At 40.2% G+C, this 27,190-nt stretch overlaps 2 protein-coding genes across 5 annotated transcripts in view; one reads left to right on the top strand and one right to left on the bottom strand.

Annotated features, from left to right (window-relative positions):
- Positions 1–11,679, top strand: part of rab3gap2 (RAB3 GTPase activating protein subunit 2 (non-catalytic)) — a 23,559-nt gene extending 11,880 nt beyond the window's left edge. The window contains exons 20-35 of one of the 2 annotated variants that reach the window (XM_073467184.1): positions 63–273; positions 594–691; positions 1,199–1,307; positions 1,422–1,582; positions 2,416–2,590; positions 2,791–2,970; positions 3,217–3,323; positions 3,971–4,037; positions 4,208–4,278; positions 4,377–4,412; positions 4,574–4,648; positions 5,332–5,547; positions 5,761–5,850; positions 5,955–6,179; positions 6,341–6,505; positions 10,943–11,679. In XM_073467184.1, coding sequence (XP_073323285.1) covers positions 63–273; positions 594–691; positions 1,199–1,307; positions 1,422–1,582; positions 2,416–2,590; positions 2,791–2,970; positions 3,217–3,323; positions 3,971–4,037; positions 4,208–4,278; positions 4,377–4,412; positions 4,574–4,648; positions 5,332–5,547; positions 5,761–5,850; positions 5,955–6,179; positions 6,341–6,505; positions 10,943–11,095 — 2,139 coding nt within the window. In that variant the 3' untranslated portion in view covers positions 11,096–11,679. Of the gene's footprint in view, positions 1–62; positions 274–593; positions 692–1,198; positions 1,308–1,421; positions 1,583–2,415; positions 2,591–2,790; positions 2,971–3,216; positions 3,324–3,970; positions 4,038–4,207; positions 4,279–4,376; positions 4,413–4,573; positions 4,703–5,331; positions 5,548–5,760; positions 5,851–5,954; positions 6,180–6,340; positions 6,506–10,942 lie in introns of both variants that reach the window. The other variant, XM_073467183.1, reaches the window with a different exon arrangement.
- iars2 (isoleucyl-tRNA synthetase 2, mitochondrial) lies at positions 11,525–27,190 on the bottom strand. Of its 3 annotated transcripts, none has more exons than XM_073467188.1 (24): positions 26,817–27,185; positions 26,267–26,389; positions 25,909–26,062; positions 25,670–25,818; positions 25,395–25,444; positions 25,176–25,285; positions 24,980–25,067; positions 24,333–24,448; positions 24,063–24,232; positions 23,713–23,803; positions 23,414–23,565; positions 23,120–23,280; positions 22,838–22,940; positions 21,954–22,047; positions 19,459–19,539; positions 18,844–18,952; positions 17,365–17,467; positions 16,997–17,119; positions 16,770–16,901; positions 16,574–16,680; positions 16,294–16,439; positions 15,978–16,165; positions 15,236–15,380; positions 11,525–12,566 (listed from the first exon to the last, which is right to left on the bottom strand). In XM_073467188.1, the coding sequence occupies exons 1-24, from the start codon at positions 27,081–27,083 to the stop codon at positions 12,421–12,423; spliced, it is 3,108 nt and encodes a 1,035-aa protein (XP_073323289.1). In that variant the 5' UTR covers positions 27,084–27,185; the 3' UTR covers positions 11,525–12,420. The 3 variants fall into 3 exon arrangements, with proteins under 3 accessions (XP_073323289.1, XP_073323291.1, XP_073323290.1); XM_073467190.1 differs by having other exon boundaries at positions 15,978–16,168; positions 26,817–27,169; XM_073467189.1 differs by lacking the exon at positions 19,459–19,539 and having other exon boundaries at positions 15,978–16,168; positions 26,817–27,190.

Genomic DNA, 27,190 nt, shown 5'->3' with positions numbered 1-27,190 from the left:
TGCTTGCTCTTTATTGTTCCTCAGAACGCCACAATCAACACTCATGTGTTTTCACCCTGCAGGACTCCCTCGAAGGCATAGAGGAGGAACTGTCCCGTGTTGGTCCCACCATGCAACGCTACTCCCAGCTCACCTCGAGACCAAGTGTTTCCTTTGCCCAGGACTCGCCTGACTCACCACTGCCTGCCCAAGCCTTTCTCTCCCAGATGGAGTGCACCGAGGAGGGGGAGTTGAGGGTGATCCGTGGGTCCGAAACTGAATGGAATCAGTTAGGTATGGCAATGTTACATGCTTTGACCTTTACACAGTAACTGTGATAAATACCATGACACAGTAAAAAATGAAAGACGTTATCTGTAGCATTTTATTAATCTCAGTATGGCACATACAAATTAATTGATACCTGTGGGGCAGTGCCAGTTTTTTAGCTGCAGATGTAATGCTGCTGGTAGGATTTACACAATGAGGACTGTGAAGGAGAAAGGAAATGCAAACGAACATTTCATATACAGAAATTTCAGTGACATCAGACATAAAGGGAGTACATCACACAAATCCAGATTGAGTACTCTGCTTTTGTTTGTCCTCTGCAGGGAACTTTATGTTCTGGGGTTGTCTGTGTGGAAAAAGCCCACTCCATAAAGTGTGTGACACTCTACAGCAGGCTGGCATCAGTCCACAGCAGCTACTGGTAAGATCGAGGAGAAGACTGATTTATGGAATGGGTTGAAATCAAGTTAAGCGTGTGGTTAAATACATGAAAATGTCTAGAGGGGAATAAGAAATTAAACAGCTGATACATTGTCACAAATTGGTAGACAGATGTCATAATATATGGAAGTTATGTAGATATGTAGTTTTCATTTCATATTCAAAAATCTTCTGTCGATCAGTGTTTCCTAAAATCATCTTCAAGATGTCATCCTCAAATGTCTTGTTTTGTCCACAACCCAAATATATTCAGTTTACTGTCATAGAGGAGTAAAAAAAAATATTTGCATTTAAGAAGCTGGAATAAGAGAATTTTGACTTTCCTTTTTTTAGAAAATTACTCAAACTGATTAAATGATAAGCGAAATAGTTGGCATTTTATAGCTGACAACTAATCAATTAATTGCAGCTTTAGTTTTTATTTGTGCCATCTTTCTAATTTTTTTTTCTCTAATGTTGCATTTTAACCCCCTTCTCCACCTTTCAGTCTCTGTTGTTAAGTGTGTGGTTGCAAAGAGAGAAGGAGGTGCTACAGAAACCAGAAGAAACTGTCAGAAACTTACACACACTACTCATCGCCCTCAGCAACATGAAAGGTACATGTGTGTGTCCAGTGTGTGCTGACTTCTTGCCTAAGTGTCTGTCAACCCATCACAAGTAATGAAAAGGGATGAGAGGAGTTACCACTTCTTTTTCTTCCTGCCCTTTAGGTGCAGTTGAGGAGTCATGGGACACCCAGTCTGTCTCTCCCTGGTGGCAGCAAGTTCGCAGCACGTGCATCCAGTCCCATAATGCTGCTGCTGCACTGCTGGCTGCCTTTGTTGCCCACCGTGCTGTCAAGGCTAGCATCACAAGCCGGGCTGACAGCAAGGTAGAAAAATCTCACGCGCACACACACATATACACACAGTCGGCAGCAAGGGCCATGGAAAAAGAAATTATGAAGAACATGAATTGTTTTAATCTTGGGGTTGATTTTGAAGCAAGATATGTCATTTTAAGAGTTGTTGAAGCAAGGAGGTGATACTCCCCTACTTTCCTTACAAACTGATAAAGTTCAAACAAAACGCTATGGACTGTTTTAGCTGTGATGTCACAATTGGGCATACAGATGATTTTACAACAAAAGTTGTAATAATTTCTACTGAAACCAGCTGTTTTGGGTCACCCAGAATTTATAACTTTTATTCAGTTCATGTCATAGATTATCTATAAAAGAATTCATATGAAAACTTCTATAGCTGTACTTCAAATACTTTTGTAGTTATGAATATTTGAAGTTTGGCCCTCAAAGCTAAATTTCATCACTTTTGTGAATCTTTGTATATGTATTCTTAACCTCACCAATTACTTATTTTTCACTGGTTTTAACTTTGTCTGGAACATCCAAAAGACCCCAAGGATAATTTGCAGCATGTATTCATTTAAATGCTCGTTGCCAACTGTTTTACAGTAATCAAATTACTAACAATATTTTTTTACTCAAATGAAGAATCTTTTATTTTCAAAAATGAATTCAAATCATGAATTAAAAGCGTTTCAAAGATATATAGTAGTTATCAAAATTTGCCACATGAAATTTAAGAATACCTCACTTTAAAGTTACAGTACTACAGCAATACAACTCTTCCTCTACCAGTCATAATGTCAGCCACTTACAGCTCAGTCATGACTCAGCCTATTTTCTGTTCTTGTATGACACAGTTGCAGTCAGAGTGGGAGGCGGTGTCCCTTGAGCTGGAGCAGTGGGTGGTGTGTGTGCGCCAGCTAGAGGATGTGTTGGTGCTGCAGACTCTGCTGTTGGTGCCTCCTCCTCAGGGAGCAGCAGGGGGCGCTGCAGCACAGTGCTCCATCAAAACACTGCTGGAGGGAGGCACAGGTAATGCTCAGCAAAAGTCAGACATTTTTAGATTTTGTTTTTTTCTAAATGAGTTTAAAGTCTTTCACATTCTTCTTGTCTTTTTTTCTTTGTTTTTTTTCTTTCTTTCTTTGAGTATCTATATTCTGGTTGTGGCTACATGAGACAGATTCTCATTCTTTGTCTTTGTCATTGTTTTCATTTTACGTCTATCTATGAAGGTGGCATCGCCGACAGTGTCTCCAAGTGGGTGTTCAGGCAAAACTTGGCCCCTGAGCGGCTGAAGGAAATCCTCCAAAATAAAGAAGACAACGAGGCAGATGACAAACTAGAGCAGAAGGCTCAAGAAGAACTAAATGAGCAGGAGGGGAAGAGCCAGGAGGACACGGACAGGACAGCAGGTCAGGACTAAGGAATATGTAGTTGCAGGAAGGAAGTCAAGAACTGACTCAAAATGCTGGATAAAATCACACATCAGCTCTCATGTTTAAGAGCTTTAACAGCACCTGTTAGTCTTGTAAGTAATCTGTAGATTAACACAGCAATACTTGAGCAATGTAATGACTGCTGCAGTGTACACTATTTGATATAACCTCTTTACCCTCAACGCTCAAAATTAAATCCACATTGTCCACTGTTTTTTCCAGAGCTGTTGGTAGCAGTGTGCCAGCGGTTCCCACACTCCCTCTCACCTGACTTGCTCTTCGCCCACTGCTGCTGGGAATATGTAGTGCAGTGGAACAAAGACCCCGAGGTAAACATTCACTCATCGTATACAAACAGATAGATATTTTCCGTGTTTTTGGCAAGTAGAGTTGTGTTTAAAAGTGTTAAAAACCCCAGGACATATAGAACCGAACAAACTCTCTCTCTGTGCTATGTGCATTGATAATAATAATGATAATAAATAAGCAAAGATATTTTAAACATTGTGAGTATTTTTTCAGCACTATATTCATTTGAAAGGCCATGGAAGATGTGTTTTTGAACTCTCCAAACACAGAAATTTAATTTCCTCAAACTATAATAAACCTACTTGATACTTTTATACTCATGCCACAGATATGTGACACGTGCTGCAAAACTTGCAACCTCTGTAGCATCACTGCTATGTGCAAAGAGTTAGCATACAGCTCTGATATTTATTTTAGCCTATAAAATTTTTAAGTAAAATGTACATGTTGTGCAGCTGTATTGCATTTTTTTAATCAAAGTCTGTTTTCATAAAAACCCAGATGTGATTTTTGGTCCATATTGCCCAGCCCTAGTGTATATTACTACTACTTTCAAAGGCACAGGCAGGCAAGGAACAGCACATTTTCAAATATCCAAGAAAAAGGATAACACAGAAACGGTTGCTTTTGTTCTTAAATCTGAACTCACACCTGCTTCTCTTCCCAGGAGGGTCGACACTTGTGCTGGGCTGTGGAACATTTGAGGCTGGTCTCCAGTCCACATATCCAATTAGGTGAGGGGCTCAGTTTTTATATGATAATATGTCTAATCTACTGTACATCATAATATGTTGTGGAAAAGGGTGTAAATTTCTTCAGATATGTGTAAAATACCAGCTCAGATATATCAGATATGAAAAGTGTTAGTTTTTCACCGGACTTTCTCATTGCACCTTCTTCACAGGTATTTGTACAATGATGTGGAGTACATTCATTGTCAAGCGGCTGTCAGCAGCAGCCTACCTCATGGAGAAGGTAAGTCATGCACTGACAGTACATTGTCCACCTGAGAGATGGCATTGTTGTCTATGAGGCAATACAGTGCATAAACTGTTTATGCTTATCTTTTCTAGGTGGGGAAAGCACCTAAAGATCGCTTATGTCGACGGGTAAGTATTTGTTTTGGTAAAAATTCTAAAACATCATCGTTGATACAAATGTATGATGGCAGCTTTGATATATATTAGAGGTTTAATATAATTTTAAATGTAAACTACCGCAAATAAAGTATTAAGCTGCATATATTAAGGACATGTGTTCATGTGTGCAGGATGTTGGGATGGGAGACAAAGCTATGACGTCTTTCCTTGGCTGCTGTGTCCAGCTGCTGCAGATCCTTATGGAGGTGACTGGAGTATTGGTTAAAAATCAGTGCCCTTTATCTTTTATAAATTACCATGTAAGTAAAGACATTTAATAAAAAAGCATGGAGAAACAGATCACTACTAGCACCACCACTACTAACTACACCAATGCTTGATATGCATCTGATTTATTAGCTAGTTAGCTTTCTTAAAGATCCCCTCCTGTTTTAGGACAGAAAAATACAAAATAGTTCAGCTAATAGTTAACACCTTGTTAAAATTCTTAAAATTACACCTCTTCATTCTCCCTCATTGAAAAAAGTATAGAAAATGTTATTTTAAAAGTTTAACTGGTAGACGTAACATATCCTACTTAACTGAGAAAGACACTTCTCAGTGTTTCCACACGGACTAACTTGCATACTGGACCACAATAGACTACCTTTCTCATTGTGATGTCACAAAGCCTGCTGGTATGGAGACCGAGATTTAAAGTGAGCACAGGAACTTTCCTTCAAACTCTGTGCATACATCATTCTACACAGTGACACTTAAACATTTAAACTGAAGTAACAACAAGCCAAACACAGTTGACTGTAGGGTGACTATCTGCATGTGCTGTGTTCTGAACTCTACTGGGTCAACTGTGAATTAAACTGTGAGTTGTGAATAAGTTCTTTAGAAGCACACAACCCTTTGTCCTTATTGTCTCCTCTGTTCCTAGGCGGACTCTGCAGTGGAAGAGGTTTCTGCTCCAGAGCTGTCTGTGGAGGAGGTGTGGTGTGGGGCAGAGGGCCCTGCATCCATAGCTGAACTTGCCCTGGAGCAGAGAGGCGTGCACTATCCCCTGGTGCAACACCACTGCCTGTTAGCCTCCCTGCTACATGCTGCTATGACCTTCAGTCTAAAGGTCAGACCGCTCAGCCTGTTTGACAGCAAGGTGAGGAGACTGACTGACAAACACATGCACATTTTAGAGCTGTTGTTATCATAAAAAATACATTGTATCAGAATCAGAATCAGAATTCCTTTATTTGTCCCGCAGATGGGGAAATATTTGTGTGGTCTTTTAGTCTTTTTAGTCTGTAGTATTTGTGTATATTTTGTAGTCACAAAAAATATTTTTGCACCAACATGTGTGTGTTCATTCCAGGGTAAGAATGCTTTCTTCAGAGATCTGACAACCATCCAGCTGATGCCCAGTGGAGACATGGACCCAGGCCTGGTCTCACTACGACAAGAGGTGAGAGGTGGACTATTGTAGGTTTCAACATTCTTCTCATTCTATTGCCTCTTCACTCTCTATACCTGTTGTCTCATCTTTATGTCATTTCTACTCCATTGCAGTTCCTGCTCAGGGTGCTGACCAGCTGGGTGCAGGCTATTGATGATTTCTCCAGCTCAACCTCAGGCACAAGTTCCCCACCTGTCCCCTCTTGTGGCCCAAAGGCTGACTGGTGGCCCTCCTTGAGTCTGGAGCTGGGTTCCCTGCTGCAGGTCAACCCAGACATCCTGAGACGGCACATCGTCTGCGAGCTCTACAACCAGGGCCTGGACCTCCGGGCTGAAGAGGTGATAGGGGAACTTTCTTTGTAGCAGACAATAGCTAAAACTTGGATGCCACCACTTTTCTTAAACCTTCACACTGACTGCAGTGCTTGATAAGTCATACAATCAAATGTTCTGCTCTAACATTTCATATTAAATGTGGGGATTCACATCTTCTCACCCAGGTGATGTTAGAGGTGGAAGATAAGGACGTACTGGGCTCCCAGCTGCTGGTGCTGACTGGCCAGAGACTGAGCTACTCACTGCTCCACAGCCAGAGCCAGACGCAGGCTGCCATGGAGCTGCTGGCTCGCCTGCCCCCCACCCTCTGCACATGGCTCAAGGCTATGGTGAGAGACCGAAACTATGTCATCTTATACACTAGAGACATTTCAGTCACAGGTTCATATGAGACTAGATGCTCTTTTCCATAATGCGTTTTGATACCCAGCATTTTCCATTCAGTTCAACCCTTGTCTTCCTGTATTTACAGAGGTCCCCTGCACCACAAATCCTATAAACAATAACATTACTGTCTGCAGGAGCTGGCAGACTGCTGAAAAACCTTACCAGTTTTTCCAGAGTCATTTTTAAAATAATAACTAGACAGGGAGAGGATTCAGGTAACAGGTTCGATCTGAAATGGACCCATGGAAAAAACTATCCAAACTGGATGTGCATATTCATTTTTAAAAATGACCCAACGCAGTCAGACCCAATCTGAACAGACCCATACACAAGTTTTATGCCTCTGCACTCCGGTTATAGCTGTGGCCAGAGGTATTACAATTTTGAGTTGTCCGTCCATCCATACAGTGCAAACAGGAGCAGATCAGAAAACAAGAAGGCTTCCCATTAAAATATGAACAAATATGTTTATCAAACAGAGCAATTAGAAAGAAAGGCATATCTCTAATGTTAATCTGGTAATCTCTACAGTAGAAATTAGTAAAGGTCCCAGACACTGTCTGAGAAAATACGGTGAAAATAACGTCCTAAGAGCAAATGTAAAGTCAAAGAAGGTAATGTCAAGAAGAATTTGTTAACCTTCTTCAAACACTGTTTAATAGAAACAAATGATTATTTTTGCCAAACTGTAAAACATTCTGTAGCCAACAATATTCAAACCAGTTTAATATCTGTTAATCATATTCCAAAAATACTTACAGCCGATACTGAGAATGCTGTGATCCTTTCATATCCACACAAACGCAAATGACAGTGCCTGGCCCAGCTGGCTCAAACGTGTGTCCCCAGTGAACATACTTAGTGTGCTCTCTTATGCAAAGGTGGAGGTAACATGTACATGTACGTCGCTTCCGAACACAGACCAAACGGATCAAAATCATCAATCATCTCATAGAATTAAAGGCTGATATACGTTTTAAACAAGAGACCCACCTAACAAACTCAGAACTACAATATCTTAGATTCAAACAATTTGATAAAATATTCTCATCCACACTCAACAGTAAACAGTAATCTGATCCACGCATGTATTTACCAAACAACATTCACACTTGCTAATATTTACGGCCACAACAATGACAACCCATTCTTTTTTCAAAATTTCTTCTCTTTACTATGTAACTCAACAAATCATAAAAGCCGGAGATTTGAATACTGTCATCAACCCCACAACTGACCGCTCTATTACATCTGGTAATTCAAGTCACTGGCGCTCAACTGAAATAATAAAACAGTACATGAATGATTGTGGACATGGGGATAGTTGGAGAATGAGAAACCCATCATCCAGAGAATATTCATATTTTCCTCCCTCCACCAATCTTCCTCCAGAATTGATTTCTTTCTGTAAGCAAGTCATTCACCAACACATCCAAGATAACACAATTCATCTAATCGTGATCAGTGATCACGCTTATCGATAAAAACTGAAGCGCATGTCAAGTCTCCCACAAGATGGCATTTCAATACATTACTCTAAGAAGATCCAGATTTCAAGTCACACTAGAGAATGCAGAATTCTTGTCACCATTATTCTACAAAGTAACTACAGAAATCAAAACAACCTCCACCATACCCACCCACATGAACACCGCTGCAATGACACTACTATTAAAACCAAATGAAGACCCAACCCACCCTTCCAGTAATTGCCCCCTCAAAATTATTACAAAAACACCCCGCTACTTATCCAGCCAGATCAGACAGGTTTCATCAAAACCAGACATGCTTCAGATAACATCCGCAGACTCTTCAATTTAATCAACATATCACAACAAAAACAAAACAAAACCATACTTGTATGTTTAGACGCAGAAAAAGCATTCGCCAAAGTAAACTGGACCTTTTTATTTAGCACCCTCCGCAAGTTTGGTTTTGGAGAGTCGTTCATCCAATGGATAAAAACCCTGTACACTTCGCCTAGGTTCACAGTAATCACAGGACCACCTCACCGAGCTTCACACTTCACCAGGGAACCAGACAAGGATGCCCCTCTCTCTCCATCTTTATTTGCAATCTTTATCGAACCACTCGCAGCAGCAATACGACAATAAAATCAAAGGAATCCAAGATGATAATTCAGAACATAAAGTTAGCCTATATGCAGATGATTTATTATTACACTTGCAAAACCCCTCTACGTCACTAAAAGAAATGTTCAAAATCATTGCCGGCTTCTCTACAATCTCACACTATACAATGAACTGGACCAAATCAACTATTCTACCATTGACCGAAGATGCCTGGGACTCTGCAGCCCAAGATTTCACCCTCCCACTTCACACTGGCAATATCAAATATTTAAGCACTAATATTTCCTCCAGGCTGTCAGAACTATTCAACCTAAATTACAACTTACTCTCATTGGACGTATCGCAACAGTTAAAATAAAAACTTTACCACAGATAATTATTTATTCTCACTGCTCCCCATTACTCCCACTGACAAATGGTTCAAAACACATAAGTCACAAGGTGGCCTCGAAGCACCAAACGTTCTTTACTACTTTCTGTCAATAATAATATTTATTCAAATGGCCTCAAAGGGAAAAAGATAACAACCGATGGCTAGATTTAGAACAAAATCAGTGTAAAACCACTTCACTTGCAGACCTCCCCTTCCTACCACAATCGATCAAGTAACAGGACGACTGTAAGAACATCACTATCTGCTCAGCTCTGGCAGCCTGGTGGAAAAAACATAAAATCACCAACTCATCACTGGCGCTATGTAGATACACCCCAATTTGGCATAATCCAGACTTCCAGCTACACAACACCCCCCTTTACTTTTCATCATGGCCACAAAAGGGAATCACTCACCTGCACCTATTCCAAAACAACCAATTCATATCACACTAATCCAGAAGTACAAGGTTGGGAGAGACCAGTTTCTCCACTACCAACAATTAAAATCCATAATCAAATCTAAAATTAACATAATCAACAGCACACTCCAACCCTCTCAGTGAAGTGAAGAGATTAGGAAAATTACAAACTCATAATAAATAATCTCAAAACTTTATAAATTTATATCCCTGTCAGAATACAGGGAAAAGGTCTTGGCTCTGCCTCCCAGCCCTGACTTCTGGATACAAATTAATAAAAACATCTTCTCCATGACCACTAACACAAATTTACAACTTATACAATATAAAACTATCCACAGAATGCACATCACCCGAGGGAAAATGTTTAAAATGGGATTGGCAAACACAGATATCTGTTCACAATGCACTTTGGGTAGCACAGACAATTATTATTTTCATGCCACTTGGGCCTGCCAACCAGTTCACTCATTCTGCATAACAGTCATTGAAAAACTGTCATCTATCTTAACATATCAGCCATTACACATACACCATGATTATTATTATTATTGTTGTTATTATTATATATTTTTTTCTTGTTTCCTGAGACACACGCACACCTACATTACACATTCACCCAGCAACATACATATCTTTCCTTCTATCTCTCCCCTCCCTGTTTTCCTACTAATGTAGAGCTAATCAAATATCCACCCTTGTTATTATGTATATAATTATGATTGTTGAAATATTGTGATGTTATATAAATATATAGTTATATACATATATATGCTTTTTTCTCTTTCCTTTTTTCTCCCCCTCTCTTGCTCTCTCTCACCCCTTTTCTCCTTTACTCTTCCCACCACTCAGAAGCCATATTCCAGACTGCACACATTAATACATGACACTGCCACTCATACAAATATCACCCAAAGTATACTTAAACACATACTGTCACTGTAATCACTCTTTCTGCACACTTACTACATTATGTCTGTTTGTTATTGTCTGTATTTTCTGACCATCATTGACCATTTTGTCTTCCTCAATATTGTTTAAGGTTTTTTTTTTTTGCTTTTGTCGTTCTGTCTGCACTCGTTTATTTGTAAACTTTATCACCATTATCTTCAAAGGGCCAATACAGGACCATTCAGAGGGTTTCCACGACCACAGTAATGAACAAACATGGTGTCTTTCTAGGATTGTGAACTGCTCTACCTACTGCACAGAAGGAAGAGAAAAAGAAATAGACAATGAGAGTGTCATAAATATGCCAATGCATATGGACATGTTGAGTGTGACAAAGTGGAAGTGAACCCAAAATGCTGCTTTCTCTTGTTTTTTTATGCTTTAGAGCCTGCAGGCTGCAACGCTCAGACTGCAGCTCACACAGTTGTGTTGCATTACGTTCTTTAAATATTGATATCACCTAATTGGGGGTTATACAGTTACATACTGAAAGGCCTAACTGCCTGTTTGTAATGTACATAATTTGTTTTGTGTGCTGCAGGACCCCAGTGAGCTGCGGTGCCCCCTGATCCCCCTGCCGCAGACCAGCAGGTTGGTCGGCCGTCTGATTGAAATCCTCCCAGAGAACCACGCCCAGTACAGTCTGGCCCTGCACCTGCTGGAGGCTGTGGAGGCCCTCACCACTGAGGACTGACCCTGAGAAGGAGAGGGTGGTTGAGGCACCACAGTGAACAAATGATAAACTGCCTTCTTGCCCCTTTTCATCATTATCAAGGAGGAGGTTTTATGTTGTTTTTCATTTCATGTTAATATGATTAATTCATCCTCACAACTTTGTTGTTGAAGGCAGTGATATACACAGTGGATATGATAGGCTTTTAACTTTTTTTAATCCATCATATTTTCATACATGCAACATAAATTGTGTTATGAAGAGTATTGAGGGTTGGATATGTTTGAGATGGATATTAAGGAATGGGGCATGTCTTTTCTTTGTCACCTCACCCTCAGTTTCAGTCTGATTAATGTTAAAAATGACATGTCAGTGTGTGGATGTCCTGTGTGCCATATGAAAGTTCTGTTTGACATTTCTCCTCCCCGCTCATGGTCAAGAGATGTATCATAAAAAAGAAAAGGACCTTATTTTTTATTTATATATGCAGACAATATTGTACTAGCTGTGCCTGTACACCTCCTATTCTGTAGTCCCATGTCCAACAGCTCCCACTGGGCTCATCCAATGCAGAATAAAGAGGTTTCTCAGAAACATAGATATTATTTCTGTTGACATAATGCAGTCTTATTGGTTAAATGTTACATTCTGCTGAAACACATAAAACTCAATTTATTTATAATTTACAGATACTTTTATATACCTTCAATTATTTAATTTTACAAGGAAAATAATTTATTACACAAAGGTAGGCATTTACAAGAACTTACCCGCACCCAATATATAAAAGGTTTCTCTCAGCTGCTGTCACACAGTGACACTCAATGGTAGTGAATTCCTTTTCAGTACATTTACACATTTAACAAACATAAGCTCCATTTAATGGCGTCCCTTCTAGACTGAAAATCAAATCAATATTTTCAGTTCCCAACTCTTAATACAGTAAACGATCCTGATCATGCTATATGAGACCAAATGTCAGTAGCACACTGATGCCACAGCCATCTGACCACAACCACCTTGGACATTTTGGTTTTAGAGTTCAAAAAGGCTGTTCAAGGAAAGTACAAGTGCATTATAGTGAAGTGTGAAGCACATTGAGAAATAGTTTGCTTATCTGCTATTAGGTCATTACAATGCCAGTCCTGTGCCGGGCTGCAGGTCTTTGCTTTGAGAGAAAACTGCAGTGATCTGGAGTCAGTTTTAAATCTCTCAGCAAACAGATACAAGAATTGTAAAACCTGCTTAATATTTCAGCCCTCCAAAGCAACTTCATGGGAAGCAGGGAAACACAACAGCTGAGGTGATGTTTGCTGGTCGTCAGGGTGATACAATATCTATGCCCTTCACTGAGCCTGTGAAACGACGGTCTGGCAGCGCGGGCACAGGCAGTCTGCTGATTGTGCAGTGTAGCGGCGGCACCGCGGGCACCGGGCAGCAGCAGTGGGTACCACTGCTATACTGTAGGCACTGTCTTCACGGATAACACCACCTGACAGGATAGATACACACATATTAATCACGTTTTATTTCTCAATGATATAGACCTTTTTCACTGCAGACATTTTTGATTTGTCCAAGCAGGAGAAGCACAAGGGCCTGTATCATGAAGCAAGTTCAACCAAGTCTGGCTCTCATTGGAACCTCTAGCTTATCTGAGGCCAACACTGGTGATTGTGGATAACTGGAGCAGCTAATCACATGGCTCAGTTAACACTGGGTTTATTAATTGTGTGAAAGATATGAAAGAGGAGAGAAGTTGTTAAAAGGTCCAGTGTTTAGGCTTTGGTGGCATCTAATGGTGTATTTGCAGATTGGAACAAACTGAACATCCCTCACCTCACTTGCCCCTACAGTGGCAGTGAAAAATGTGAAAGGCCCTCTCTAGAGCCAGTGTCTGGTTTTTCAGATCTGGGCTACTTTGGAAATATGGTGGTGCAACATGGAAGACTCCATGGAAGTGGACCTTCTTCCGCTCTAGATATAAAAAGCTCTTGGACTTGTGAGCATCTCTGCTTTATACCAAGTCAAGTCTCAAGTCTCTTATGGTTGTAATGAGCATTCAATCATCTGCTGCATGTCATCCTGTCTGCTAAGAACACTGCATAATTATATCTAAGGAATTCAAAGCATGTACTGTATTATCATCACTCATTTATCTTTTAGCATAGAGTATTGTCAGCACTGATTAGTTGTTTGGTATATGATCACTTTAAACAGGCTATTGCAATGCAATATGAAAAAAAAAAATCACACAATGAAAAACTGGTGATATTAAAACATGAACAGTTTTGTTCAAAAAGAGATATCTATCATTTGTGAAAATTGGCACCTTTCTTTGTGTGACAAAAATGATTCTTTGCATGAATATAAAACTCGTGCTGAAATATCATTGGAGTTATTAGCAGTCTTAAGTCCTTTTCTTACAGAACATTTTTGTGGATACAAATGTCTGTGTTGTTTAACAGTAAACATCAGCTGACTTTTATTTCTGAAAGAAATGTTTGTGTTTTGGAATAAACCCATCACAACCATGGGTTTGCTTGCTATCAGTTCTAGGTTTACATGCAAGTAGCACACTGTACTAAATGTGTGTAGCAGCACTGGTTTAAGTCACTTAACACTGCAGTTTACTTTATGATAGTGCATCAATTATCAGTACTTCACTTATTGGCTGGATAGCACAACCTTCTCATGCTTGACATTTTTCAGTGTTTAACTTAGTGAAGAAAAATTCTGAACTCAAAGTAAACTGACCTCTTGCATGCTGTTGATGCTGTGCTAAACATGTCTGCTAACCGCCCAAAGGCGCTGAGGTTAACTTTCACATTACCAAGTGACTGACCTATCCAGGTGTGTTTTCAGGTGCCTGATAAAGTTTGATGTGGTTGGGGTGCCCATTAGCTCAGTTGGTAGAGCAGGCATCCCATGTACGGAGGTTATGTCTTCGCTGCAGTGGCCCTGGGTTCGAGTCTGACCTGAGGCCCTTTGCTGCGTGTCACCCTCTCTCATCCTGTTTCCTGTCATCTCTGAAGCTGTCCTATCAATAAAGCCATATAAAAGGCCAAAAAAATAATGTAAAAAAAAAAAAGGGTTGATGTGGTCGATCCAGCATCCTTTATATTTATTCCGCAAACGTTGCATTTGGCGAGTCTTTTGTTTGCACCTTATGTGTAGTTTCTATAGGCAAAGCTTATGACAAACGGGAGAGCAGCAGCAGTTGTTGTGCTCACCGTCATAGTGTTGTCGCCATCTCTGGCTGCACGCATGAGGGAATGACGTTCAGCTTGTTTTCTCAATGTTGATGCGCCAAAATTTTTTAAAATGAAGATAGTTCGCGAGTCGAAGTCGCAAACTCAAGTCCCCATCTCTGGTATAAAAGGTACTGTATAATTAAAACATAACTAACTATTATGTTCCTTCTCTGCCAATAGATCCCCCTATATTCCAGGCACTGGAGTACTTGATGTGACATTTAATGTAATGGTGATATTGTGAGATAATTTGGCTATTGCAGTAGCAAAATAAGTCATATTCATGAGGAGATAAACAGTATACACACAATATAATTGCACAATTAAAATATAATACAAAGCTGTTGAAACAGTAGGAATACTATCTGATTATTTACATAAAGGCTTTACATAAGTGTAGGAATTATTTAATAGGCCTTTTTAAATAAGGTTGTCATTTTTAACAGATAAAAAAAGTAACATTTTGCTGCTTTTTTATGTTGGGATAAAGAAGCTTATGAATATAAATTAATATTATGAACACTTGAAACTGTTTGAGTAAACGTCTTCATTCAACCATTACCTAGTTAGCTGTGCAGCTAGCTGTCTGGACAGGGAGCTCAGAGTGGTATTACAAGAAAAGGATGGGACTGCTAGCTGGTTAGCATGCTAACTTCATTAGTCATCTTGGCATTAAAGTATATAAATGTCTTTAAAATAAAGCCAATGGCCAAATGGCTTTACATTCTGTTAATAATTTAAGTTAATTTTTGAATATCAAACAAAAGTATTTACATTTCGCACCATTCGCTTTGGTTAAATCGGGCCCTTTAACAGGTGGAAACGTGTTGTGAGAAAGGTCTAGTATGACATCATGGTTTGCTTACATTTGAATCATTATATCATTAGTTTAGCATTGCATGCTCACCCTCCAGATTGATGAGGAAGGTCCCATGGCTGAGCTGGGCATCTAGGGGCAGGTCCCGTGGTAGCTTACTGGTTAGGTTGACTCGTGCTACCATCATCAGCTCAGCCAGCTGTGAGGAGGTGGAAGTGGGCTCCTCTTGGAGAGACTGTGGAGAGAAGTGGAGGAGGGTGTGAGCTTGTATTTGTACTGTTCCGTTAAATAGACTGACAATATTAAAAAAAACATTAACATTATACAAAATCAGTGAGTTGAATCGATACTTAATTCATGGGTCATGCATATTTTAGATTTTGTACTTATTATCTTATAATTAAACAATAGATAATATTGTAAACATATGTAGTTACATTACCTGTGCAGAATATGTTGCACCTTTAATAAAGTGATACAGTAAAAGCCTGGGATTTTATCAATGTAGTGTTATGTTGGAAAATAACACATTACAGGTGACATTTGCAACTCACGTAGTTGTACATTTCATATTCTATCTAATAACGTACATATTATTCTATTACTCTGATGATGTGATGTCCTCAAGCCATGCTATACCCATTTCTATTTTTGTTTCAAAAAGGAGTTAAACAACTAGAAACACAGTCACTATACTTAAATTTGTCCATTTAAAGGCATGGTCCATTTCTTCAGCATTTGTACATATGAAGTATTATCCTGTGTCTCCTGTGGATCTGTATTGCATGTATTTAACCCATGTATAGTGGCTTGTTGACAATGTTTGATTTACCTCCATGAGTTCAAACAGCAAACCAGGTTCAATGGCAACAGTGAGGTCAAACTGAGCTGGATTTTTGCCTGGAATGGAAGACAGGAAGGAGTCCCTGATGGCACATGCCCCTTCCACTGCCTCCTCCAATCCTGGTCGCCGCCACACAGAACTGCTTTTGATCCAGCCGCTCTTGAATAATGTCCCCTCTTCTAAAGAAACAATTACAGTTTAAGAACACTCTTGTTAGAAAGTAGCAAAACTCATGAGAAACTCATTCACAGTCATAAGGAGTAACCCTAAATCTGTTTGTCAACACAACCAGACAGGCACGCACTGTCATGTCCTGGTGCAAGTAGGTAGACTTCTTCAGCTAGATGTGGCAGGATGGGAGCTATGGATCTGGTCACTCCATCCAGAATTTCCTCTAAAACTGTCTGACATGATCTTCTGCCCAGTGAGTCCTCTGGATCACTGTACAACCTGAGAGAAAGATGCAGAAAGAAAGAAACAGATAAAGGGAGAGACAAAGGAGGATGTGCAAGTAAAATAGCTACTTACCGCCAGTAAGTAGTTTAATGTAGTTTAAAGTTTTGTGGTATTCACATTGCCTTTACCTGTCTTTGATTATGCTAAAGTAGAAGCTGGAGAGGTCTCTGGTGATGAAGGCTTGGAGGACACGGATGACCCTGCCAGCATCAAACTCACTGTAGGCATCTGTCACCTGTAAAGACACACATACACACACTTAGTTGGTTTTCACATTTACCCTTGTTTCAGTCAGCTGCTGGCTGTTCGGACACACAAACACACCTTGATACTGTACTCGCGCAGCAGGTGCAACATGTACTGATCGATGTAGTGCATCTCTTTGGGGTCCACAGCCTGCACACGAGGGTCGAAGCCCTGCAGGTTGCCGAGCAGGAATTTCAGAGTGTTCCTCAACTGGGAAAGAAATATGGAAAGAGTGTGAAAGCAGTGAGTACTGTTCATAAAAAAGATTACTGGTCACTTGTATCATATCCTGACTGCACTGGTACCTTGCTGATGTTGTCTCTGGCTGCGTTGAGAGCAGTGGGTCCAATCTGAACCTCAGAGAAGACGTTTGACTCTGCCACCCACCAACGCAGCACATCTGCCCCGTAGGCTGGCATACTGGGGTCCTGAAAAAATATAAATAACAATACCATTTTAACTTTAAAATGTTAGAAGGTCAGGTCACCCAAATAACTAAAAACTTACCACTTCGAACTAAAAAGATCTCTGTATATGCTAGGGATACACCACTAGGTATAAAAAAGGAAAAAAACAGAAGTTAAACTTCCCCCATAAATCTGTAAAAGAATACTTAAAATCACAAGAGTCCAACAGTTTAATGGGGATTTTTCACTATCTCTCCTGACCTCACCTTCCCTCCATTTATGATTGCATCAGGATCCACAACGTTGCCCAGAGACTTGGACATCTTCTCTCCTTTCTCACTGACAGCAAAGCCATGGACCACCAGAGACCTACACACACACAAATCACACACAACATCAGTGTCTCATATCAGCAAAATCAAGATAAAAAAATTATGGGGCATATAAATGTCAGATGCCATAATTAAAGATGCCATTAAGTGGCATTCTTGAAATTTTAGAATGAAAGCCTCAGGTAGCTTACTAAAGTTTAGAAAAAGTTTAGAAACAAGGGGCCATATACTGTATGAGGCAAGGGGAGTCTAATTTGAAGGACACCATCAAGTTGCACTATGGGAAATGTAGGATCAAGTGATTTTAGAGCTCATACTAGAGACCAAAAGTCAAAATATCTGAACCTCTGTTTCTTCACTGTTGACCATTCTTTGTTATCGGTTTTCCATGTAGGGCTGCAACTAAAGATTATTTTCATTGTCAATTAATCCGTTGATTATTTTCTTGATTCATCGATTAGTTGTCATAAATAGTAGTTTATATAGTTGTCTACAAATTATCAGAAAAATGTAAAAAAAATAAATAAAAAAAAGTCAAGCCAAAGATGATGTCCTCGAATGTCTTGTTTTTTCCACAACCCAAAGATATTCAGTTTGCTGTCATAGAGGAGTAAAGAAACCAGAAAATATCCATACTTAAGAATTTAGACTTTTTAAAAAGATTTTTTTTTTAAAAAAGAAGGAAAAAAAACGGATATTATTAAACTATCAAAATAGTTGGCGATTAGTAGTTGATGAATAATCGATAAATTGTTGCAAACTGATAAACTTGTGGGTGATAATTATCACCATCATTTCGCCAATGATGACCCATTTCAAGCTTGTTTTAAGCTTATGAAAGCAATATTCATCAGATGCTTTTTTCATTCAAACACCATTTATTAATGTTAGATAATGTATCCAAGAAATTGCAAACTTTTGTGTTGCAATTAAGGTTGCACAATATGGTAAAAAACATATTGAGATTATGTTGACAGATGTTACGACTGTTATACAGTATAATCCACTGACTGTCGACTAGTGGGAATGATACATTTTTCATCAAATTTCCATTTTCACTGAAAAAATGATTTAAATCATGATGATGTGACATTTGCCTGGGTCTGTGCCAAACATACATGCTTTCTTACATCTGGAGAACAACATTTATAGGTCAGGACATCTCTGCAGCACTACGGTACTTCATTATAATGCTGTTTGTCACACACATTTTACCTGTATCAAAAAGCTGCAGCTTCTGCATACTGAATATTGCACTTGACCATATTGCGATAATATTTTTGATTAATTATTCAGCCCCAACTGCAATGGTAGTTTCAATTCAATGTATTATTTTCTATGCATCTCACACACAGAGTCATTTACAGTAAATCAGACCTAGTGTAGACTATAACGAGTGGATGGGATACTCACTTGTAAGGTGCCTTGTTCCTGACAGCTACACTGGTGAGCAGCGAGGACTGAAACCAGCCTCCAATCTGGTCCTTCCCTTCCACATATACATCTGCCCTGGAGTCTGACTCTGGAGGGGTGGAGGAAGGCCGGTTGCAGAAGAAAAGAGGGGTGAAATATGTGACTTGTAGTCATGCACAAACAAAAGGTTAACAGAATGGTTAGTGCATGACCCAGGTAACAGAAGTGTCTGGAAAAGAGAAGAAAGACCAGGCAGTGTTAGCTGTAAAATTGCAACAACTACAATTAAATTTGACAATTGTCTTGTCCATACAGGCTACAAATCAAGATGGCTACAAGTTTTAATGTAAGTGGCTTTCTAACAGACAGATGTTGTAGCCATGGAAAACAAACAGCAGAGAAGTTTTGGCCAATTGGCAAAATGTCACAGTGTTTTCCCAAGTCAGGTGCTCTGTGTGTATACTGCATGCATAAGGGAGAGGGGAGAGGTTGAGATTCATGCTATCCCGAAGAGTTCCACACAAAAAGCCTTAGAAATAAAGACAGAAAGGGCCAAAGACACATTAGAAGAAAAAGGCTGCTGTGTTGGCCGTAGTAGGTGGATGATCAATAAACCTGTGACCAGAGGTTTGCGGAGTGGAGCAGGGAGCCAGCTGAGACGGGACTCAGGCTCCTCAGTGTCTCCCTCTATCTCCTCTGGAAATGACAAATGGTAACAGTGAACAGGTCCACTTTAACAGGTCATTAGGTATTGTGTTCTGATACACAAGTTATTAGTTATTTGGTCCACGTGACTTGTTTTTACAACAAGCAGAGTTTACAGCCATGCCAGTTGCTCTTTGAGACTGTTCTTTAAACTAAATGCTAATGTTAGTACATCAACAAGCTCACAGTGGTACCATTTGCTCCTTAGTACTTGAGGGATCAGTCCACCCATAAATGAAAATTCAGTCATTATCTCCTCACCCCCATGCTGATGGGAAGTTTGGTGAGGTTTGTAGTCCACAAAACATTTCTGGAGCTTCAGAGCAAAACAGCATTGTGGCATTCTCCTAAACAACTGAAGTAGATGGGGAAAAAAATAATACAAATCTAAGTCTCCAGAAGCCCAGAGATCCCAAATTAAGTTGAGAATAAGTTATCTATACCTCTTTAAAAACTAAATCTTCACTGTAACTGCTAAGCTAAACGCGTTAGTGTCCACCCCGTCTGAAGTGGGTGCACAAGCTCAACAGTGCGTTGAGGGTGTAAATACTGTCTTTTCAAATCAATTTGGGATCTCTGGGTTTCCTGAGACTTGGATTATGCCTGATAAGCTGTATGGAGCCATTTTATGTTTTTTTCCTGTTGTTTTTTACATTTTAAGTCAAGTCCCCATCTACTTTAGTTGTTTAGGAGAATGCTGCACATCACCCCACTTTCCATCGGCATGGGGTGATTAGATAATGACTGACATTTCATTTTTGGGTGAACTGTTCCTTTAACACAAAATACAGATGAGGGTGATGGGAAGTTTTTCAATCAGAGCAGTGGTGCAGGAACATTTTCCCTTGGAGGGCTAAAACTGAAACTTAATGGTGTACCATGGGCCAAAGCGAACACTTATTGGTAAGATGCAAAATGGTACTAGGATCTCCCTTAAGTTCCCTTAAATGACTGACCTTCTGTGTGAAGACTCATTCTGCCCACCAATTCTTAAATGATACAATCCTTAATTATTAAATTATATATATAAAAAAATATTAGAGATTCTCATACTACAAATTACAGCACAAAAAATAAAACAGCATTAACAGTGATTTATATTAGAATCAATTAAAAAATAATTCCCAAGAAACATCTGGTACACCAGACATCTTGGCCAGAGAGCCTCACTTTGGACCGCCCTGCACTAAAGGAAAAGTCAGAGGATCATCAAAGTTATTACAATTCATACACACGTGGAGATGAATGTCTGTACAAATTTTCATGGCAAACTATCCAATACTTGTTGAGATATTTCACCCCCCAAAATTTGTCAGGAAGCTAGGAAGACACCAAAGTAAGTAGGATTGGTCCTGAGGGTGTTAATGTACAAAATTTTAGATTAGCCATCTACTGGTAATAGCTGTTTAGAAATATCCATCTAGATCAAGGTGTGGCTAAAAAAAATAAAAATGCACTTGTGTCTACTAACAGCTAACATGTTAGAAACAGCTGCTGTACTTTTAATAAAAGTCATCAATGAGATTAGTAAAACACATTGTTCTTCTTCAATTGAAACTTTATCCCACACTGGCACTTTGCTAGGTATGCATGATATATGTTCCAACCACATCATGCATACAAAGTAGCTGAAGTAGCTAATTTTTAGGAAATATTTCTCGTATCAGCAATTGGACAAAAAACAGCAACACAGATTCCAATGATCAGAAAAAGGTTGAATATCGGATCGAATAATCGGTCAATCCCTAGGTAAGAAAGTTCTATCTCGCAGCCTTTACTGATTTCACTCATTTTTTTGTCTGCAGTTCTACTAATGCTGAGTTGCAGACACATGGTATGCCAAGACTGCAGTGCCTTCTAATCCAGGTTTGTGCTGCCTTCTAACGGCTTGTGCTGACGATACACTTTGCAAAGCAACTTAATTAGACTACGTAAGACAAGTGTAAGTAGATTTCTCTACAATAAACCTAATGAAAGGAGAACTGATTAAAGGCATCGTGAAGGCTAATAGTCATTGAAATTAGATGGAGAATTAACTGCTGCTACTCTGAGAACAACCCTGATGAGTATGAATAGAGACAGAGAAGGTTAAAAGGAGCAACATTAACACATCCGTGTACAATATCAATGCTAACTGAAGTAGTCACTTTTTGAAGATTAAGAAAACTGGGTGAGAAACCATATCATTTTTGCAGAGGAAGTAAGTAACAGGCATCACAGCTGTTTTCAACAATCACATCTCTGCTGAGCAGGAGCGACCATTGTTAACATAAGGATGCAATACTTTTATTAGTGTTAGGGCTCATCACAATTTCACAGATGCTCATTCTCACAAAATTAACTAAATCTATCTGTACTTATTATAATCTGCAGAACAGGACAGACTAAGGAAATATCAGATGTACCTTCTAGTACAGCAGCCCATGATGCTCCGCTGTCAAACCAGATGTCAAGAACATCTTCTCCACGAACATAGTCAGTCACTGGACCTGCTTTACTCTGACAGAGACACACACGGGTAAATGGTTGTGAGCAAGGGGTGATTAATTAGTTGGTCAACAGAAAACAGATGACAACTAATGACAATTTTGATGATCATGTTTAAGCTTCCCAATCAATTTTCAGCCACTAGAATAACAATAACTCAAACTGTACCAACTCCTAACAAACATATCTGCCTTTCTCTGCTTAACAGAAAACTGGTTATGGACAAGAAGGTTTAATTATATACCTGTGTGTTTTTTTAAGTGTTTGTAAAAGTAGGCAATTTTGAGTTGAAGTTGAAGTTCAACTTTATTTGCCCCCGAAGAGCAACTGGTTTTATGTTGGTTAGTGTCTACTCCTGCCAAGCTGTAAAAACCTCTGAAATAGCGTTAATAACTAGAATGGCACTCAGTAGAATGCACACCTCCACCAAGGCCCAAGAGTCACCTTTATTCGCATGAAATATAACTCACTCATAGATAGCCACATAAATATGCCTGATTTTTTTCATCAAGAACCATGTTTTATTTCCTGAGTAATTGAATGAAAATGAAAAAAAAAGACAGTGAGAAACATTTCCTAGGTCTATCCCTTTATCCACATCCCCACCAAAAGCTAATGGGGTCTATTCTGAGACCCATCCTCCATCCAAGTTTGGTGGGAATCCATTCAGTAGTTTTTGTGTAATCCTGCTGAAAATCCAACCAACAAATGGACACAGGTGACAACATAACCTCCCTGGCGGCGTTAATTATAATACTCATCATATTAGAGGGAAGAATTACACTACCCACAGTATTCTCACCTTCTGAAGCACCTCTGCTGGCAGCAAAGTCTCAATAGGAAGCTCCCACCAACAGTCACTGCCCTTTTCTTTGAACAGCTTTCCTATATGGGACACTGAGTATCTGTAGAGGCCAGAGACATAGAGAAAGTTTCATATATATCATATTTGTGTGTGTCTGTGTTTGAGTATGAAAGAAAGTGTCTGTAATATCTCTAAAAATGTGACCGTGCATGTAGTTTTAGTGTTTATCCAAGCAAGTGTATGAGCTTGTTTTTGCATATGTGGTGTGTATCAGCTTACTTGTTGATGAGAGCCTCTCCAGTCTCTCTGTGATAGAAGACAGGGATCGGGACGCCCCAACTTCGCTGTCTGGAGATGCACCAATAGGTCCGTCTGTCCAGCATGGCCAGCAGGCTGCCCCGTGCTGACTCTGGCAAAATACGCACTTTTTGCAGTGCCTCCTGGACAGACACACACACCAAAGGCATTTTTTTTCTCTTGGAAACAAACTGCAAATTTGAAGTTAGTCCCCTCCTTGAAACATAGAACACATTTCTTCCTCTCTGACCATAAGCTTCTGTTTTCCAGCTTTACCTTGGCCTTGTCTTTTAGTGACGCCGTGTTGATGAACCACTGTTTGCTGGGCCTGATGACGACAGGCTGCTTTGTCCTCCAATCATACGGGTAACTGTGGACACACTGCTCCTCCTTCACCAGAGCCCCACACTGCTGCAGCATGGAAATCACTAACACATGCAGGAAGGGGATTCCACAAACAGGAAATAGGAGAACAGAAGTTAGAGACAAAGATATGAAAAATAACATGACCACTTACAGTGCACATAATAACATGGCAGATAGTTTATTGTTAATTTCACATAGTTTAGCTGTACCTTTGTCCGTCCCTTTTGTCATCACAGACAGATTCTGCAGCTCAGGGCCGGCTAATTCAGTGAACTTGCCATCCGCATCCACCATACACTCCTTTGGTAGAAAAAAACACCACACAGTTACACAGATGTTTAATCATATCATGTCAGCCATGTTTTGCTTTTTACTTGATAAATAACAATTGATCAATTATCCGAAATTACCATGTATAACCTTTCTGTTGGGTAATCATTTCAGCACTGAATTTTATGGTCATTGAGTTTTATGGAACTACTAAAAACACATCATCTTACATGGTATGACCAGCTTTTCTTGATTCCTGAAAGGTTGGTTTTTTAAAACTACAACCTACCACAGACAGTTTAAAGTGTGAAGCCACACTGTAATCATCCATGCCGTGAGCTGGTGCTGTGTGGACCAATCCTGTTCCTTTTGCCATAGTCACATGATTCGCCGGCAACAGTGGTACTTCCTTGTCAGGAATTGTGGGATGTTTGCAAATCCCACCCTCAAGCTCAGAGCCTTGGAAGAAAAGTACAGGGATCATTAGCACAAAACACACCCTAAAGACAGCTCCGTGTGTGTGTGTGTGTGTGTGTGTGTGTGTGTGTGTGTGTATTACCTGTGAAGGTGCCCACACTCTCCAGCTCTGTGCCTAGCAGTGCAGCCATGCTGGCTGTGCGCTCACTGGCCACTAAAAGCAGCTGAGAGTTGTCGGCCCTCTTCACCACAGAGTACCTGCCACCACAAAACAAGACACATGCTGAAGCCTTTCAAAAATAACACTACACAGTATGATGGGGTCATATGGTACCACATCACTATTCAAGACAAAGACATGATCTTGTCAGTCAAATAAGAATAAGACATTTTACAGCGAAAGCCCCAAACCAGATATCTATAAACCTTTAGTATTTATATCTTTTCAAACAAGGTGCTACAACAGCATTTAGACTCTAATACTGCATTACCACATTGATTTTCTGATAATAAAATAACCATAAACAAAGAAGGCCACTGACAAGAAGAATTTAAGCCTCAACTGGCTTAGCCAGTTTTATCTTATTATTCTGTAGTCTCAGTATTATCATTATTATTATTATTATTATTATTCTCAATCATTCCCCAGGTGAGCCGAGTCTGACAAGTACACCTGAACTCGACAAAAACAGGTGAAGATGAAAAAAACACAGCTGAAGTAGCTGAAAGTTGAGTCATGCCTGACCGCATTCTCATGTAATTTCATGATGTAGATACTTAGATACTTACTGGGCATTGGGCATGTAGCAGATGGCCTGGTTTGCAGGAATGGTCCAAGGCTGGGTGGTCCACACCAACACAGAGACATTTTCAAGATCTGTTGAGGTACACAAACCATACACACAAGTCAAAAGATTCCCCAACCAATCAGAAGTGACATTTTTAATAAAGCTCTGAATTACAGGTATGTGTGTGTCTGTATTACCTGCTTCTGCAGCTATCTTAGGCGGCAGTGTGATCAGGGCGAATGTGGCATAGATGGCTCTGCTCACATGCTCGGAGTTGTACTCCAACTCTGCCTCTGCTAGGGCCGTTCTAAACAGGCACGGAGAGAGGATTTAAGCATAGAGCAGTAAAATTCCTAGTGTATAAATATAGAATTTTAAAAAAATATGCCTCCATGCTCAGCATATTATCTCAGCACCGTGATGAAGGAGACCAGAAGACTGGCTTGTAGTCCTGGTAGATGAGCCCCTGAAGAACAACAAAGTGGAATAAAAAATATTAAAGTGTCTAAAGAAAAAAGAATAATATCAAACTGTACAGCCACTGAGAGATAAAGATTAAGCTTCAATCACATTCACATGCTTAGGACATCACTTTCTGTTGGTTTTACATACTTATGACAACTACCAATGTTACTATTTAGGTTAATAGTTAATGGCCTCTTCAGTCTGGGCAGGACACATCATTGCCCACCTTGTTGTGCATCTCCTGGAAAACTTTCAGCTGAGCTGCCTCATAGGCCCCATCATACGTGTAGTAGCACTGGTCCCAGTCAGCCATCACCCCCCAGCGCTGGAAAGCAGCCTTCTGACGAGCTATGGCCTGCTCAGCAAACGCCCGTGCTGGATGGGGCAAAAAGAACACATTACAGCATCTTTAAATTTAATAGACCTAATGTTCATTCAGCCTTCTGTTTGTCAGTCTGTCTCTACCTTTATGTCTAATCTGCAGCGGGTCAAGGCCGCTGGTCGCCAACTTCCCCAGAGCTTTCAGCTCGATGGGCAGGCCATGGCAGTCCCACCCTGGGATGTAGTGGACCTGTCGCCCCCTCAGCATCTCAAAACGGTTACGGATGTCTTTAAGGATCTGGATGACACAAGATAACACTTTTAATGATCATCTTGGCAGTGTTTGACTTGTCACTGCTACCAGAAAGCTGATAACTTTAACAACAGTAACTAAATCATACTGGTAGCAGTCAAATAATACCTCGGTGCTTAGTATTTGTTATAACAAACCAAAACAGTAAGGAATAACTGAAACATTACAAGCACACCGGTTGATGATCACCTTATTGAGTGCATGTCCTACATGAGGGTCCCCATTGGCATAAGGTGGTCCATCATGAAGACAGAACTCCTTCTTGGCCTTCCTCTCTCTCTGCCAGGAGTACAAATCTGCAAATCCACATTTCTGCATATGTAGAGAGTATTAGTATTAATGACATGACAAAAACAAAGCATCATTAACACAGAGTTGTCTGTAGCAGTGCTTAACCATCAGCATTCAGTAGACAGATTTGTGTTGTGCAAAGCTAAGTATGCACACACAGACGAACCTAGAGACCATAAGACGATAAGTCAGTATGTGTCGCCAAACCTAAGTCAAGGCTTATTTTTAGTCTGTATAATTCAGCCTAGTCTGTTTATCTCACAATGAAGGGGAAAATCGAAACGAACTGCCTCTCGGCGCACCTAATGCAAGCCGAATAGAAGAATAAATCCTAAATAAATGTAGAAGACTTTAGGTTATGTTCTACAATATGTGTCCACCTGTCAACGAGAGAAAAATGTAGCTGACATTATTTTGAGTGGAAAGTCGTCAGCTTCTACCGTCGTACCTTCTGTATCTCGAGCTCACGGTCCAGCAGCTTCTGTCCGGTTAGCTTCATTGGGAATTCAGTCCGTGGAAGGAGCACTGTGTCTCGGTACAGTGCCTGAGCAGAGCCTGTCTCCGCGGGCTGAGCGCTGCCTTCTCCTGACCTCACATCATGACAGCGGCTTGAGCTAGAGGAAAGAGCACGGTGCAGGAGGTCGCCTCCCCTGAGTGACCCCCGTCTCCAACTCGCGAACGTCTGGCTTACTGCCGAAACCCGACACAGCAGCATGGAGAGGAGAGGTAGCTCTATGGCCAAGCGAAACCACACAAACGGGCAACTACTGTTGTTTCTGAGTTGTGACGAAGATTCCGCCTTCTTCCAATGTTGTATTCCCC

Source organism: Pagrus major, chromosome 5 (genome assembly GCF_040436345.1).
Source record: "Pagrus major chromosome 5, Pma_NU_1.0".
Taxonomy (NCBI): domain Eukaryota; kingdom Metazoa; phylum Chordata; class Actinopteri; order Spariformes; family Sparidae; genus Pagrus; species Pagrus major.
This window is presented reverse-complemented; position numbering and strand designations above follow the sequence as displayed.